This window comes from Nansenia antarctica, assembly GCF_963989245.1.
Source record: "Nansenia antarctica genome assembly, chromosome: 5".
Lineage (NCBI taxonomy): Eukaryota > Metazoa > Chordata > Actinopteri > Argentiniformes > Microstomatidae > Nansenia > Nansenia antarctica.
The window spans coordinates 41787647-41803662 of NC_137690.1; the positions used below are offsets into that span (position 1 = coordinate 41787647).

At 44.8% G+C, this 16016-nt stretch overlaps 1 protein-coding gene across 1 annotated transcript in view; it reads left to right on the forward strand.

Annotated features, from left to right (window-relative positions):
- Positions 1–5092: 5092 nt before the first annotated feature.
- The window catches only part of LOC308158038 (zinc finger protein 516-like), a gene marked incomplete at both ends in the record, with an annotated part of 46590 nt that continues 35666 nt past the window's right edge, over positions 5093–16016 (forward strand). Inside the window, 2 exons of the mRNA XM_080531629.1 lie at positions 5093–6563; positions 13699–15093. Of these exons, the coding sequence (XP_080387755.1) occupies positions 5093–6563; positions 13699–15093 (2866 nt within the window). The remainder of the gene's footprint in view (positions 6564–13698; positions 15094–16016) is intronic.

Genomic DNA, 16016 nt, shown 5'->3' on the forward strand with positions numbered 1-16016 from the left:
TTTTCATAGTCGACTAGTCACCGATTATTTTAACGATTAGTCGACTAATCGGATCATAAATTACAGCTTATCGCACAATTACTCAATCGCTCTTATTTAGCTATCATCTTCTAAATCAGCTTCTAAATTTAGCTTGAAGTTGTTAGTTGTTGTTGTAGGCATGTGCTAACTAAAAATAAAGACAATTAAAATGATTGTTCACTCAAAAATAGATATTTTAATGAACTTTGCAGATTTATTTCTGGCATCACTTGCATGTAATGTAATGTAAAGAGTAGTAGAGGGTGCAAACTGCTGAGTAAAATGAGGTAGGCTAGGCACTAGGCAACCAAAAGAATACAAAAACAAAAATAAATACTTGTACAGAGTACAAAAGTTTTGCTTTGCTTCACTCATCTCATAGTAGAACGCGCCTTCTTAGCACTGTAACGTTAAGACAACATTTTTAGCTATTTGATAAGTATCGCTTTGATGACAACGTAAAATAATGTAAGAAGGCTTTTAACGTAACGATATCGTTAGCCAATAACAAGCTAACTAGCTTACTGAGACGAGCCATCGTCTTCCTCGTCATCTGCCACAACGTGCTTCCTTTTTAGATGCTCGCGCATCATAGACGTGCTGCCATGATAAGCGAGTTCAGCTTTGCAAATTTTAAATTTTACATTCTTTTTTTCAACGTTGTTGTTGAAATGCTCCCACACTTTAGAGGTACGAGGACAGGAAGACATTTCTCTGTTTGTTTTTCCGGGGAAGTCACGTGTGCCCCGGATGACCGACACTGCGCATGTACATCAAAGACACTGGGAGACGCTAGCCAGTGGCAGCTTCAGGGAAGAAAAACGAATGCTTATCGAATGAAATGAATGGTCTTTATTGTCATTGATATAGTACAGGTACCAAACAACGAAATTTGGGAGGGGGGGGGCTCCCCTAGTGCTAGGCAAAAAAGAAAAAAAAATATGCTTATTTCAGCTCCCAAAAAACATGCGACTACGGCGATTACCAAATATGTCGGCGACGATTTTGGTAGTCGACGTCGTCGTGACTAGTCGACTAATCGTGGCAGCCTTAGAACCAACCCCGTGCCACCAATTTAGTAAATGGTAAATGGACTGCACTTATATAGCGCCTTTATCCAAAGCGCTTTACAACGGCCTCTCATTCACCCATTCACACACCAATGGCGGCCAAGCTACCATGCAAGGCGCCGGCCAGTCACTGGGAGCAATTTGGGGTTCAGTGTCTTGCCCAAGGACACTTCGACATGTGGCCAGTAGGGCTGCCACGATTAGTTGACTAGTCGCGACGACGTCATATTTGGTCATCGACGTCGTCGCATGTTTTTTTGGAGCTGAATTAAACCTTTTTTGCACGGTGAGCATGATTTTTTTTTTTTTTTTTTTTTTTTTTTCCTTCCCTGAAGCTGCCACTGGCTAGCGTCTCCCAGTGTCTTTGATGTACATGCGCAGTGTCGGTCATCCGGGGCACACGTGACGTCCCCGGAAAAACAAACAGAGAAATTTCTTCCCGTCCTCGTACCTCTAAAGTGTGGGAGCATTTCAACCACAACGTTGAAAAAAACAATGTAAAATATACAATTTGCAAAGCTGAACTCGCTTATCATGGCAGCATGTCTATGATGCGCGAGCATCTAAAAAGGAAGCACGTTGTGGCAGATGACGAGGAAGACGATGGCTCGTCTCGGTAAGCTAGTTAGCTTGTTATTGGCTAACGATATCGTTACGTTAAAAGCCTTCTTTCATTATTTTACGTTATGTGCCGCAGGAGGAGGTGGTTGAAAAGTTTGACATCTCGCCTGCCAAAATAACGCACATTAGGGGCGTTTCCCCACACTATCAAAGCTGGCAAAATCTTTTCTGTGCATCCCTGCAACCTCCTCCCCATCCGAGAGGATCTTCTCTGCAGCAGGGAACATCTGCTCTCAAAAGAGAGCAAGCCTCTCTCCAGAACATGTGGAAATGCTGACTTTCCTCGCTATGAATGAATAGTCCACACAGGAGAGAAACAATTTCTTTGCTCAGTCTCCTGCACTTTTCTTTGTTATGTTATTTGATTGAGACCAAACCTTTTCTCTACAAACATTTCTTTTTGTGGATAATTGCTCTTTTTTAGTTGCCTTAGTGCCTACCTCATTTTATTTTGCAGCACTATTCAATACATTTAAAATGTATGTTTGATGCCAGAGATGAGTGAAGCAAAGCAAAACTTTTGTACTCTGTACAAGTATTTATATTTTTGTTTTTGTATTCTTTTGGTTGCCTAGTGCCTAGCCTACCTCATTTTACTCAGCAGTTTGCACTCTCTACTACTCTTTACATTACATTACATAAAAGTGATGCCAGAAATAAATCTGCAAAGTTCATTAAAATATCTATTTTTGAGTGAACAATCATTTTAATTGTCTTTATTTTTAGTTAGCACATGCCTACAACAACAACTAACAACTTCAAGCTACATTTAGAAGCTGATTTAGAAGATGATAGCTAAATAAGAGCGATTGAGTAATTGTGCGATAAGCTGTAATTTATGATCCGATTAGTCGACTAATCGTTAAAATTATCGGTGACTAGTCGACTATGAAAATAATCGTTTGTGGCAGCCCTACAGCCGGGGCTTGAACCGCTGATCTGCCGACCGTGCGATCATTAGACGGCAGCTCTACCTCCTGCGTCACAGCTGCCCCTGTGGACCGTCAATCACACCCACAAATACTGGACGTTATCATACGACTGACAGTTTGTCCGTTTCGAAAGACAGTTGCTGTACACTGTGTTGAGACCATGTGCAAAATACACTTAAAAACTTGAATAAACATGAAACTAGAAACACCATTTTAATTCACTTAATCTCAAGCTATTTTTTGTTCTGAAGTCCATATTAATTGCCACAAATGCCATACTGTAGGAACACCACGCTTGTCTTTTATGTAGTCATGTCATTTGAGTTAGAAAGAGTTGAATTTTAATCAGCAGTTCCAATTTCCCCTTGGGTTTACACTTCTCCTATACTGTGCTTTTGTCCCTACGTTTGTCCATACATCATTTACCAGTAAGGTCAGCCGTAGTTCATCGATGGCAACATGTTTATTAATTTCCCTTCATATTACTACGGCTCTTGCGATCATAGCAAATACTGGAATCCTTTTCATGAGTGTGTGTGTGTGTGTGTGTGTGTGTGTGTGTGTGTGTGTAGCTTGTTGATAATGGGTTATTGATTGAGGTTTAAAATGGACTGGCCCTAAGGCCTCATTCTGGCTGCCAGTACTGAATGCACCTCTTTATGCTTCACTACACACGCTCAATGTAGGCATGGGGAGCAGAAGAAACACACACACACACACACACACACACACACACACACACACACACACACAGACGGCCATCTCTTATCCTGGGGACAATGGCCCAAATTTTAAGGTCTGTGTAATGTAATCCTCCTCTTTCTGACCAGCACATATATTCACTTCTGTACAGGCGTAAGGCCTGATGTAGACAGTGAAGCATACATGGTCAAGTACAGGAATACATCAGTTAAAACATAGGGCTACTTAACACCTTTAGACCCTCCACAGGCACCCACCCATCACCCATGTCATGTGATGCACACATAATAAAATAACTCCTAACCCAGAACTTGACTGTAGTTGACTAGCCCAGACAGTATATAGTTACATATGTTGCTTCCTTAGATACTGAATTGTCTTATATTATGAAAGATTCCCTTTCTGAAGACTGCCTTATATTTCTGAAAAGGCACTTTGTTATGCTGTAATACAGTTCCAACACATTTTTTTCAACACACCCTAACCCTTATGTGGGTTACACCACCATCAATATCATATGGGCTTTCTGTCATACTATGAGTTGCTTAAATAGTGTCTTCAAGGTGTTCTGGACATATTTTCAGAATTAAATGGGTCTTGCAGGACCCAAATGATTACTCAGGGGTGGATTTTACTAAAGGATTGTGGGGCTTTTGCAACCGCTAAACCGTCGCAATAGCCAGAAAAGATCACCAAACTACACTCACTGGCAAATTGCGATACAGTGCACCATGGCGATGAGGCATAATTGTGTTGTTTCCGTACATGGTTGTGAAAAAAAGAGTGGATCATTGATCACTAACTGTGCAATTAATGAGACGCTGTTAAGAACGTTTGACAGGTGTCAGTGATCATGACATGGTCTATCTTGTCTTTTACCAGACTCATGTGGCTCTGCTCTGCTACAAAATGGATCTGACTGTCATCAGATTAGGGTTGCACAATTTGGGGTAATTCCTTGGAATTTATGGGAAATGGGAGGTTTTTTGCACGATTGATGATCAATAACATAATCTAATCAAAATCCAAAACTTGTGGAGCTCTGGCAGGACCACAAGTGCCTTTTTGATATATCCAATAAATGGTCATGATCCTTACAAATAGACAACCCCCTGATGTGCACGCCTGGCTACCGTGTCCAAATGTAACATTCAAACATGGAAGGGGATGGTGACATGGGGCTCTGTCTCATCCCTCAGTGTGAGAGCTGGTATCATATCATGTTGTCATGCAGTGTATGTTGCATCAAGATAGCGTGACGTGGAGAGTCTATTGTGTAGTATGAGATTCTCATCAGTTGGGCTTGTCTGCATTTGTAAAAGTCACACTGGCTTTGGTTACACATGCAGATCTCAAGTTAGGATTCAGCCCTTAAAGAATTGACTCCAGAGTTTGATTGCTTGTTCAGTTATTTGAAGAACCAGTCATTAGCTCTCTTGGGGAGAGAAAGGGGTTTATACTGCAAGCGTATTTATCAGTTTTGACAGCAGTTGCTCTGTCTGTAGTTACTAAGGCCTAATTAGATGTTCTTGTTTTGTTTTCCAGGTGTTCTGATGAAGCAGCCCTGAAACCTGTGATGATTAAAGGAAATTACCTTGACTAAAGTAAGGATGAAAGGTAAAGCAGCGAAATCACTCTCGACGATCATTATGAGGACTTTATGACTTTGAACACAACCAATCAGTTGATTTCATCCGGGATTACGATACACTTGAGCTATTACCGCAGCTCTGGGAGGTTGAACAGATGGAGGACAAAGGCCGTAAGACCGACGTTAAGAGTGAAATGGAGGAGGACGCCACCTCCGGCCACACCTGTGAGCTCTGTGGACGGAGCTTCCCGCTCCTGAGCTCCCTGTCGCAGCATATGCGCAGACACACAGGGGAGAAGCCCTACAAGTGCCCCTACTGCGAACACCGGGCTGCTCAGAAGGGCAGTCTGAAGGCCCACATCCGTAGCCACAAGCTGGGCCTTCTCAGCCATAGTGTTGGGGAAGGGAGCAACAAAGGGGAGGGTGTGGAGAGGGATGGCGATGGGGATGGGGAACAAGACCCTAAGCACCTGGATAATCCCCCTGATCCCATTGCCAATGGCACCTCCGCCAAGAACCACAAAGTGAATGGGAAGACAAAGAAGAAAGGCCCCAAGAGGAAGGAGGAGAATAAGGCGGGGGAAGCCAGCAAGCAGGGGGAGGAGCCTCAGGGAAAGGTTGAAGGTTCAGTTCCGGAGGGGGAGAATGGAGTAGACGATGGGAAGGATGGCGCCGGGTCTTTCCCCTGTGGCTCATGTGACCAGGTCTTTGGCCAGGCCTTGCTCCTCAAGGCCCACATGAAGAAGCACCGAGGCTCTCTGGACCACGGCTGCCGGATTTGCGGCCGCCGCTTCCGCCAGGCTTGGTTTCTTCAGAGCCATATGCGGATCCACCGAGCCAAGGCCCAGCGGCAGGGTGACGGCGAGCCCCCGGCCACCGTCAATGGGGTGCCTCAGGAGCAAGCTGCACTGGTAAACGACGAGTGCCTCTATGAGCTGTGCGCCGGCTGCGGGAACTTCTTCTACGACCGCAAGACCCTCCGGATGCACGAGAGGATCCACAAGCAGAGCAGCCACGTCCAGAACCAGCTGCCGCAGCAGGACCCGGACAACGACTCGGGGTCGCCCGTCGCTAAAAGGCGCTTCCTGGAATGCCTGAACCTCAGGGCGGCCGGGGCTGGGGAGGCGGTCGCGGACTGGAGCCTGGGCAAGCGGATCCCCGAGCTGGATCCGGTTTGCAGCTACCAAGCCTGGCAGCTGGTCACCAGGGGCAGGGTGGTGGAGGCCACAGAGAAAGGCTTGGATTGGGGGGAGAGGCTGGCTGACGCAGAGGTAGCGTATGACCAGGAGAAGGGTGTGTACGTGCCACTGAAGCAGGAGAAGAGGAAGAAGCAACTGGACCCCTCGCAAAGCAAGAAGAAGAAAGGTGGCGGGAGCTCCAGTATTGTTAATGATAGCAGCAATGGGACTGCTCACCAGCAGGGTGATGCTAAAAGTGTCCGTAGTTTGTTGAACGTGCTCAGTCCTGAGTCATTTGGGGTGTCACAGAAAAAGAAAAGAAAAGGAGGTCATAATGCAATCAAACAAACCAACAGCTTTGCCACACAGTCCAACACAACAAGGCCGGAACACTCATCATACGCCTCTTCCATAAAGAAGAAACATGTTACGGACGCAATCATGGGAGGTAAGACAATCAACATCCTATTCACATGTCAATAACAGTGTTGGGCTCAATTCCTTTACAATTCATTCCATTCAGGAAGTCAATTCCAATTCCAAGATGAGAAGAAAAATCGGTTCATTCTTCTCTTAATGGAGTCATATTATGCTCTTTTTCTAAAGTTAATATAGGTCTCTGGCGTCCCCAAAACATTGAAGTTTTTGTTGATGAAAATACCTCACAGATTTTAATCACAAGGCATTCTAGCATGACTCTATACCAGGCCCAGCCCTAGGACTTTTGTGGCCCTAACCAAGATTTTAATGTGCCCCCCCCCCCTTCACACGTTTTGTTGGGGGGGTAGCAGAGTTTTGGATTGATGGGTGTTTCGGCGACAGGGGTAGCAGAGTTTTGGATTGACGGGTGGTAGCTGGCACTAAATGGACGAGTGTGGAAAAGTGTGGAGCCCTCTAGTGGTTGTGGCCCTAAACAACTGCATAGATTGTTTAAGCCAGCGGCCGGCCCTGCTCTATACCCCTCTGTTCCTGTCCTTTTCTCAACGGGCTGTTTTTGTGTCTCTCATTTTAAATCCAAATGAGCTTCCTCTCCCCACGCCCCACTTCTGAGATTAGTTATCTAACATCCTGTAGGGCTCAAGGCGAGATGCCAGAGGAACGCCACTTTCTTGAGATGAGATAGATACCAGCTGGACGAGACAGCTAATGGTTACCTAGCTAGCTAACCCAGTTTACTCGTATTGCCTATTTTGCCTATCCGGTAGTTTTTGCCTGATGAAGGGAAAGCCAATAGCGAAGGGCAGCGCTACACAGACATATTATATAAGTAAAGTAAGTAGCCTTGAAAACTGATGGTTCTCGAGCCTAATGGCCCCTAGGCTGTTGCCGTAGCGTGAGGCGGCTTGATGTACAAGTACACCCCCTGGACATGAGGCTGGTATGTCGCAGGGTCTTACCCCCAATCCAACCCTTAATGCTGAGTGCCAATCGGGTACCATTTCTATAGTTTTTGGTATGACTCGGCCGGGGATCGAACTCACAACCTCCCAATCTCAGGGCGGACTCTCTAACCGCAAGGCCACTGAGCTGGTCAGACATATTCTATACACCTACAGTAAATATATGAAACATTAAAAAAAACACTCCCCCGTAATATCAACAATTCAGAAAAATTAAGCAAAAACAAAACATGTTTCATATTCATTCATTGTCATTTCTTCACAGTGTTTTAATTATGAATATCTATGGAACAGTAAATGTCTTACCAGAGACAAAGATTTTTTGCCCCAGTTTTTGTTTATCTCTCCAACAAAACCAACTGATCGTACTGCTGTGGGCGGAGACACTCAGATATAAGGTATCATTCTAACCAGACTCCAGCTTATGTAGGCGAGGGCAGCCTATCTGAATGGCTTGTTGAATCGCGTTTTCCGAAATAGGCAGCCTCCAAAAAAACTGACTGGGTTGTTTTATTTCACATTTTGTGTCGTATTGGCCCATGTGTGCACATGCACTGAAAAAGTGAGTTTTTCATTATATGGGACCCTTAAAGCCACTATCAGCAATATTTACAGACATTTTAAATTAAAATGTGAATATTCATTAATTATTCAATTTTTTTTAAGGCTTAAAGGAAGCATTTTAGCTCACCATTTTAGCAACAATGGTGAAATACAGTGTCTGACTGTACCTTCCCTAAATAACATACATATCACTGAACTAAACGTCAACTCCAGAATGTTGTCTTTGAATGAGAAAAGTAAACATAAAGTGTACCAATTTGATTGCCTTGTGTTCATCCTCAATTCTAGATTGAAGTTATGGCCAATCTAATATTTTATTGTGGAGAAGGGAGACCTCTTGTGTCCTTGGATTTGAATTACACATTTCTGCATAATGCACCTTCCCCATACTGTACATCAGAGGCAGGGCCAGCAAGGCCTTCTCTGCTGACCTAGAAATTCTCAGAATTAGAAATGTTCATGAATGCTCAGTGTTTCCTCCAGGATTTTTCACATTAGTAGCGGGGCGCATAAAACGAGTGCACGCGAAAACAAATATAATTTCTTAAATAGCGGTTAAGTCATTAAAGCCGAGCAGGTGATTTTATATAGAAGGTGATCAAATACCAATATTGTTATGTACGACAGTATGTCATTGCAGCACTTTGTTGCACTTTACGACGTCACGTTCTGTTAGAGCTTTACGACTGTGTGTGTGTTGTCAGAATGAATGGCACTTGACAGTAAACGGATCTCAGTTTGTATACCTGTGTGGATCTACATTTATTAGCATAACACAAACATAATAAATTAGATAGAACAACCCTGTTCATTAATGTTCATTAATGCTTGAGTTCTTGTTCATGTTCGCACTGTTACTGTGTTGTGTGCCAATGCACCCCTGTGATGCTGTGTGTGTTATTGAGACCGTTGGGAGAGAGAGCTCGGGTGAACTAAGAAAATTGTGTATGAGATAGTTTACAATTAAACGCACAGATTACATGAGAGAAGCTATCTGTCATTATTTCAACCACTGTCCAAGTGGGGACGTTACAATACTTTCGTTTTAGAACGAAACGTTAGGCTAGCAGCGTTTAGCAGTCACCATTCTTGAGCAAAACATGATACAAACAAACATTCAAATACTCGTGTCGTCTTGATTTTTTTTCCGATTTCAATGTATGACGCATCATTTGAAAGCTTACCATCTGTAGTTTCAGACTATGTAAACAAACGAAAAATTACGTAAGCAAATGGTTATTATTTATCTGGTATAGAGACCACTTCTGCGCCGAATGTACCGCCACCGGCACAAATCCGCACCCGACATTGTAATTACCGTAATTTCTAAACGGTTTGTGCTATCGAAAAAAATCCAACTGTCCCTGAAAGCTGAGATGTTGCACTTCAACCAACACATAGGGTATTACGGTAAAATGTGACGTGAGGACATTCTCAGAGTCAGTTTACTCACAGTGATTGGCGGAGCGTTCAGGGACACATGCTTTTTTTCAGTTCTCCGGTCATAATAACTCGCTGCCTTTCTGCGCAGCCTGAATCAAAGTGGACTGTCTGAATCATTTGGTGGCGGAGCAAATTCATTCGTGGCGGCCCGCCACCAATAAATGCATATAGAGGAAACACTGATGCTATATTATATATTTAGAAAGTTCTTTGCCATTAGTCTGGTAACATCATTTCATTACTACTCTCTCCCTCAGTTGCGCTGCTTCCAGAGCAGCTCATAATATACATTTCTCATATAAATAAACACTGGTGAAAATTCTACCCTTGAGGCCTTCAGAATGTTTTGTGAATCCCCTTTGCTGTTGAAGCAAATGGGGATGATGTTGTTGATCATATCATATTCTTTAACCAATCATATTTTGAGTTTGCCATGTTGGGTGTATTCTTTGACATGCCGTAGTCTTCTAGCTGGCCTCTAGAAGCATGCATCAACATGTTCAGCCCTAAAACGCATTCAAACATATTGTAGCGACGGGGCTACACAGTGAGCATTGTGCCTTCCTGTTTCCCAGCATGCATTGTGTTTAGACTTTAAAAGTTATGTTTGCATGCATTGTGTTCAGACTTCGAGAATCAGGTTATTAAGTTTTAAATATCCTACACAAGTGTGTTTGTTCAGTGTTGTTAAATTGGTAGTATTACTAATCGTTTCTGTTTCTGTTGGAAGTGTTAAGTACCGAAACCATGGGTGACTTTACTGTTCGGTTTGATGACTCCAGCATTAACTTTCACACGACTGTCACATTTTCATTTACGGCATTTAGCAGACGCCTTTTTCCAAAGCGACTTACAATCGATACATTAGACAAAGTTGTAGCAGGAAGAGTAATCTAGCTCAGGCCATTGGCCATTGGCAGTCGTCGTGATAGAAGAAAGATTTTTTTTTTCTTCTTTTGACACTGGAGAAACAGTACAAGGAGGGAAGTAGACATTTTAGGAGACACAGTGTAGGGGGAAGCAGGTGTCTCAGGAGACACAGTGCTGGGGGGTAGTAGCTCAGGGGGAGCAGTTAAGATGTAACCTGACGAGATGGGTCTTCAGTCTCCGACGGAAGATTGGGAGTGATTCTGCAGTTCTGACAGCCGTGGGAAGGTCATTGTGAATATGGGGTGGTTTTGTTGATTGACAGCTCTAGCTCTAATGTTAGGGTGAGATTATTTGAAGGCAGTTTAATTGCGGGACAATATCACTGGAGGCCTAGGTGTAAAAGCCATGGCCCTCCACTGCTGTAATACAGTATTTTATGTAATACAGTATTTTATGTAATACAGTATTTGCCTATGAGCTCAAGTATGCCACAGTTGGCAGGTGACCTCCCTGCACTGATGAGCCTAGGTATTTGACATTGAACGTCTCATGTTTTACTTTGACTACACCTTGCAATTCTCCAGTGTTGTCATTATCGTAATCATGCTGTCATGAGAAAACAAAAGTGCCAAAGTCCTTATTTCATAACACATTTCAGACATTTTTAAAGGGGCAATCTGGGATTCCAACAACAACAAAGCTGCTTGATAAACAGCTGAGCGATGAGGCTGGAGAAATGGAACCACCCTAAGAAACAGAGCATTGGATGCAAGGACTGACCCACCCATGAGATCAAACGTTTTGTTTTAACATTTTAATTAAACATTTTTTTAGAAGTTTTGTTTTACAAATAATGGAGTGAAACAAACCTTATTATTTTGTGTTCTGATGGGGTAAGACCAGTAGAGGCTGGTTCAGGTAGAAACCAGAAGACGGGTTCGTTATAACGCATGGAATCATTCCATCGATTACAATGAGCCCATCCTCCAACGTCTACCCCCACCAGCCTCCAGTGGTTAAGACAGTTAAACTAAGCTTGTGACGCAGGTATAAGTCATATACGAATCGGTGGTTATTTATCATTCAATTAAAAGTCAAACAATGGATGTACAGAGGGACAGAGGTACAGAGGGACAGAGAGACAGATGTACAGAGGGACAGAGGTACAGAGGGATATAGGTACAGAGGTAGAGGTACAGAGGGACATAGGGACAGAGACAGGGACAGAGAGACAGAGGTACAGAGGGACAGAGAGACAGAGGGACAGCGGTAGAGGGACAGAGGTAGAGGGACAGAGGTACAGAGAGACAGAGGTACAGGGACAGAGAGACAGAGGTACAGATGTAGAGGGACAGAGGTACACAGGGACAGAGAGACAGAGGGACAGAGAGACAGAGGGACAGAGGTAGAGGTACAGATGGACAGAGGTACAGAGGTAGAGAGACAGAGGTACAGAGAGACAGAGGTACAGAGGTAGAGGGACAGAGGTAGAGGTACAGAGTGACATAGGTACAGAGAGACATAGAGACAGAGGTACAGAGGGACAGAGGTAGAGGGACAGAGGTACAGAGGTACAGAGGGACAGATGGACAGAGGGACACAGGGACAGAGGTGCCCCTTATAGAGGCGGTGGTGGATACACTCCACCTCAGTTTCATTAGAATCATACAGTGCCTATACTTCTGCCATTAGTAATACTGTTAAAAACAGTCTTCACACAAAAACAGTATGACTTACTGTATGGCGCCATCTTGTGGTACACAATGGTACTCAATGGTATTGCTAGAACTTCAAACGGAATCACCCAATGTTCGGTGGCACTGCTCATTAGATGGGTAATGGGTTATGCACCAGGTAGGTTTTGAGGTGGGATATAAAAGTGGAGAGTGAGGGTGAGTCTGAGTCTATAATGCACATACATGTTTCGAGAGCAGCTCCTGTTCTCTCACAGTAAACAAATAAATACATATATTTGTTAGTGAGGTTGCATTAGACATGCACGAGAGTGCACACGAAGAAGAGCTGTAGGCGAACAGATCTTGAACGAAATATCAGAATCGGAATCAGAATTATTTTTATTGGCCAAGTATATTTGCACATACAGGAAGTTGACTTGGTGAGGTTGGTGCATAGGAATATTTACTTCCTGTTTATTCCTGTTTATACTCAATGGTGAAGTTTGACATTAGAAACAGACTCAATCTGTGCAGATACAGTCCAGGAGCTCTGAGATGATGACAGGGTTGACCACACTGGCTCCCGGTCAAATTCAGGATCCAATTAAAAATCCTACTCATCACTTACAAAGCCATCAACAATCTGGCCCCCTCCTACCTTGCCGCTCTCGTCCCCCTCCACACCACCTCCCGTTGCCTCAGGTCTGATGACCAAACCACCCTCAAGACCACCAGGACCAAGCTGTATGTTTTGTTTTGTTTAATGTATTGCTGTTTGTAAGTGCTCAATGTTGTGTGGCCTGTAATTGTCCTGTGGCTTCTACGTATGTGCTTGAAATGTCGCTGTCCCCATAAGTGTGTATGTGGTGTTTGTTGTAGCCGCTTGTAATCACCTCAGCTTGCTTACTTGTTTTTTGTCAAGTGTGATGTTGGGGTACCTTGTCTCAGCCACGTGTTCTTAGAATATTGAAATGTTTTATTTTAACAAATGACGTTACTTTTCAGGATGCCATGTTGCAACTGGCCGGGGACTTAAGCTGAAAATTAGCCGACTAGGCTAACGCTGCCTTTTTTACTGTATTTTATATGGTTCATGTATTTGGATTGTCCTCGATATAATAAACTAATAAACTAAACTAAACTAAACTCCGGACCTGGGGTGATAGGGCCTTTTCAGCCGCAACCCCGTCCCTCTGGAACGCCCTCCCCGACCACATCAGACAGGCCAACACCCTCCCAACATTTAAACAGGGCCTCAAAACCCACCTCTTCAAGCTTGCCTTCACGAGTTAACCCTCTCCCCCTCCGCTTCCCATGTGTCTCCAGCACTACCTTAATTAGGCCCCTATACTTTATTTTGTTTATTTTTTGTTTCTTTTTATTATTACTACTCTATCTTTTCAGTTTGTAAAGCGTCTTTGAGTGTCTAGAAAAGCGCTATATAAGTCAAATGTATTATTGTTATTATTATTATTAGGGTTACAACAAATGTTGTTTCAGCATGAAACCGCTAAAAACTACTACTATTTAGTGAAATACACAAAATGTTTATCCTGTCAAATAACCTGTTTATTTCAGAAAACTTGTGTCAAACATTGCTAACCCTAACCCCCATTTTCTCTTTCCACAGATAAAAAGCCATACTTCTGTGAGCACTGCGACTTCCACACCACCGACACCTCCTCCTTCACGTCCCACGTGCACAAGCAACACAAGGACATCTGGGACGCGTACAACCAGCAGACGGCTCCTCTGAAGGACGTAAGCGGTCACAGCGGTCCCAAAGGCTCAGGGTACATGGACTACCTCAGGCTAAGGAGCACACTGCTCAGTAGTCAGCCCTATTGGAATCCATACATATGTCCTCCAGGCCAGCAGAGGGCAGTGTCGAGCAGACACGGAGAAAAATCACAGAGCGCGCAGGTCAAACGACAAGGGGGGGACGCCAACAACGTGGATGCCAGTCTCCTCAACTTGTCCGCGCCTCCTCCCACCACCGCCCAGGAAGAAGGAGCTCTCGCTCGCTGCACGTCGCCGTCAGAAGGCGGCCTGTTCCGACACCAGTGCCCGTACTGTGCCCACACCACCCACTACCCGGAGGTGCTGTGGATCCACCAGCGTGTGGCGCACAAGGTGGACGGCGCAAGCTCCCTGGCGCCCAAGTGGGCGCCCAACGCCAACGGCTTCAAGGGCCCCAGACCGCCGGGGGCGAACCTCGGGAGACGCACGGGCCCCCCGCCTTTCCTGGAGGGAAAGGACTGTCCCCCCCTGCCTGTCCTCCCCCGCACCCAGCGTACACAACCCCCAGGCTCTGCTGCACAACAACCGCCTAGCAACAGCCTCAAGAGGGCAGCGGCGACAACGAAATTCAGCACCGCCGGCACAAAGACAGTCCCTCAGTCCAACACGACGAGGTCGTCGCTCCCCGAAAGCTGGAAGTCCCTGCTACCTCAGAAGAAGAAGACGACGAGCCTTCCGAGCCTCACGGCCGAGGGAAGGAGTAAGAGCTCCAGGCTTAAAGCCAACGCCCCCCACCCCAAAGCCAATGCCACGGCAACCAGCGTCCAAGGGAAAAGCACCCCCAGCTTCACCCAACAGTCGGTGGCGAGTAGCCCCAAGTTCAGGAGCCAACCGAGTTTCACCACCGAGGCAGGCGTCCTTCCGCAAGAAGGTCTGGGCTTTATCTTGGCCAGGAGTCAAAACAAGACCGACAACAACAACTCCCCCCATTTGCCCCAAGCCAGGTCCCATACCCAGCCCCATCCTCACAGCCAATCGCGGGACTCCCCTTCGGTACCCAAAGGTCACGACCTGTGGTCCGTCATGAACATGTTCGGGGCGTATGGAAGCGGAGGGTATCTGATACCGCCCACCACCCACTCCCTTACTCACGGGAAGAGGGATTCGGCAGGGAACACTTCGACTGACATCGACTTAATGAGTCTCTTGAAAAACTACAGTCCCCATGATCTGGCAGTCCTCTACCAGCACTGGGGCTGCGTTGATCCGAGGCTTGATTCACAAGGTGAGATTTAGATTCTATTTTTTCTTTCTATTCAACTTTATTGTCATGGACAGAGTACAAAGTACAAAGACAATGAAACACAGTTCAGGGCGGCTGTGGCACAGGAGGTAGAGCTGCCGTCTAATGATCGCAAGGTTGGCAGATTGGCGCTTCGAGCCCCGGCTGGCCACATATCGAAGTGTCCTTGGGCAAGACACTGAACCCCAAATTGCTCCCAGTGAGCGGGCCGGCGCCTTTCATGGCAGCTTGCCGCCATTGGTGTGTGAATGAATGTGGGTGTGAATGGGTGAATGAGAGGCCGTTGTAAAGCACTTTAGATAAAGGCATAGCTATATAAGTGCAGTCCATTTACCATTCCATTTAGTTCGGCATGTAACCAGATGTGTGTAAAAACCATGACAGTTTTACAGTGAGTATAAGTAAATTAATATAAAGTCAGTATACAGTGCAATGAATAAGAATATAAAAAGTCAATATATGACCATAAATATCAATATGATATGTACAGTAAAGATATATGTACAGTGTGATATGTACAGACAAGGGCAAAGATATGTACAATTAAGATATGCGCAGTATGATTATGTACAGAACGAGGGCGATGGATATCAATACAATATGTACAGTTAGGGTCTATGTACAGTGTGCAAAACAGCAGAGGTGGCAAAAGCTAAGTTGGAGGTGGAGGAGGTGGAAGGTCTGGTGTATGAATATGCCACCTCAAGACACACTCTGTATCTCTGTCGTCTGGTTTTAATACTAGGTTTTATGGATTCAAAAGAAGCCTGAGTAAAAAAGCACGATGTGCACGCAGACGCAAGACGTGTCTTTTTGCGAATGGATGAAAATGCCAAACACGATAAATGTAAAACTCTTACCGGTCTTGTCATTTGTGATTTGATAGTTCACTATTTTACTGTATA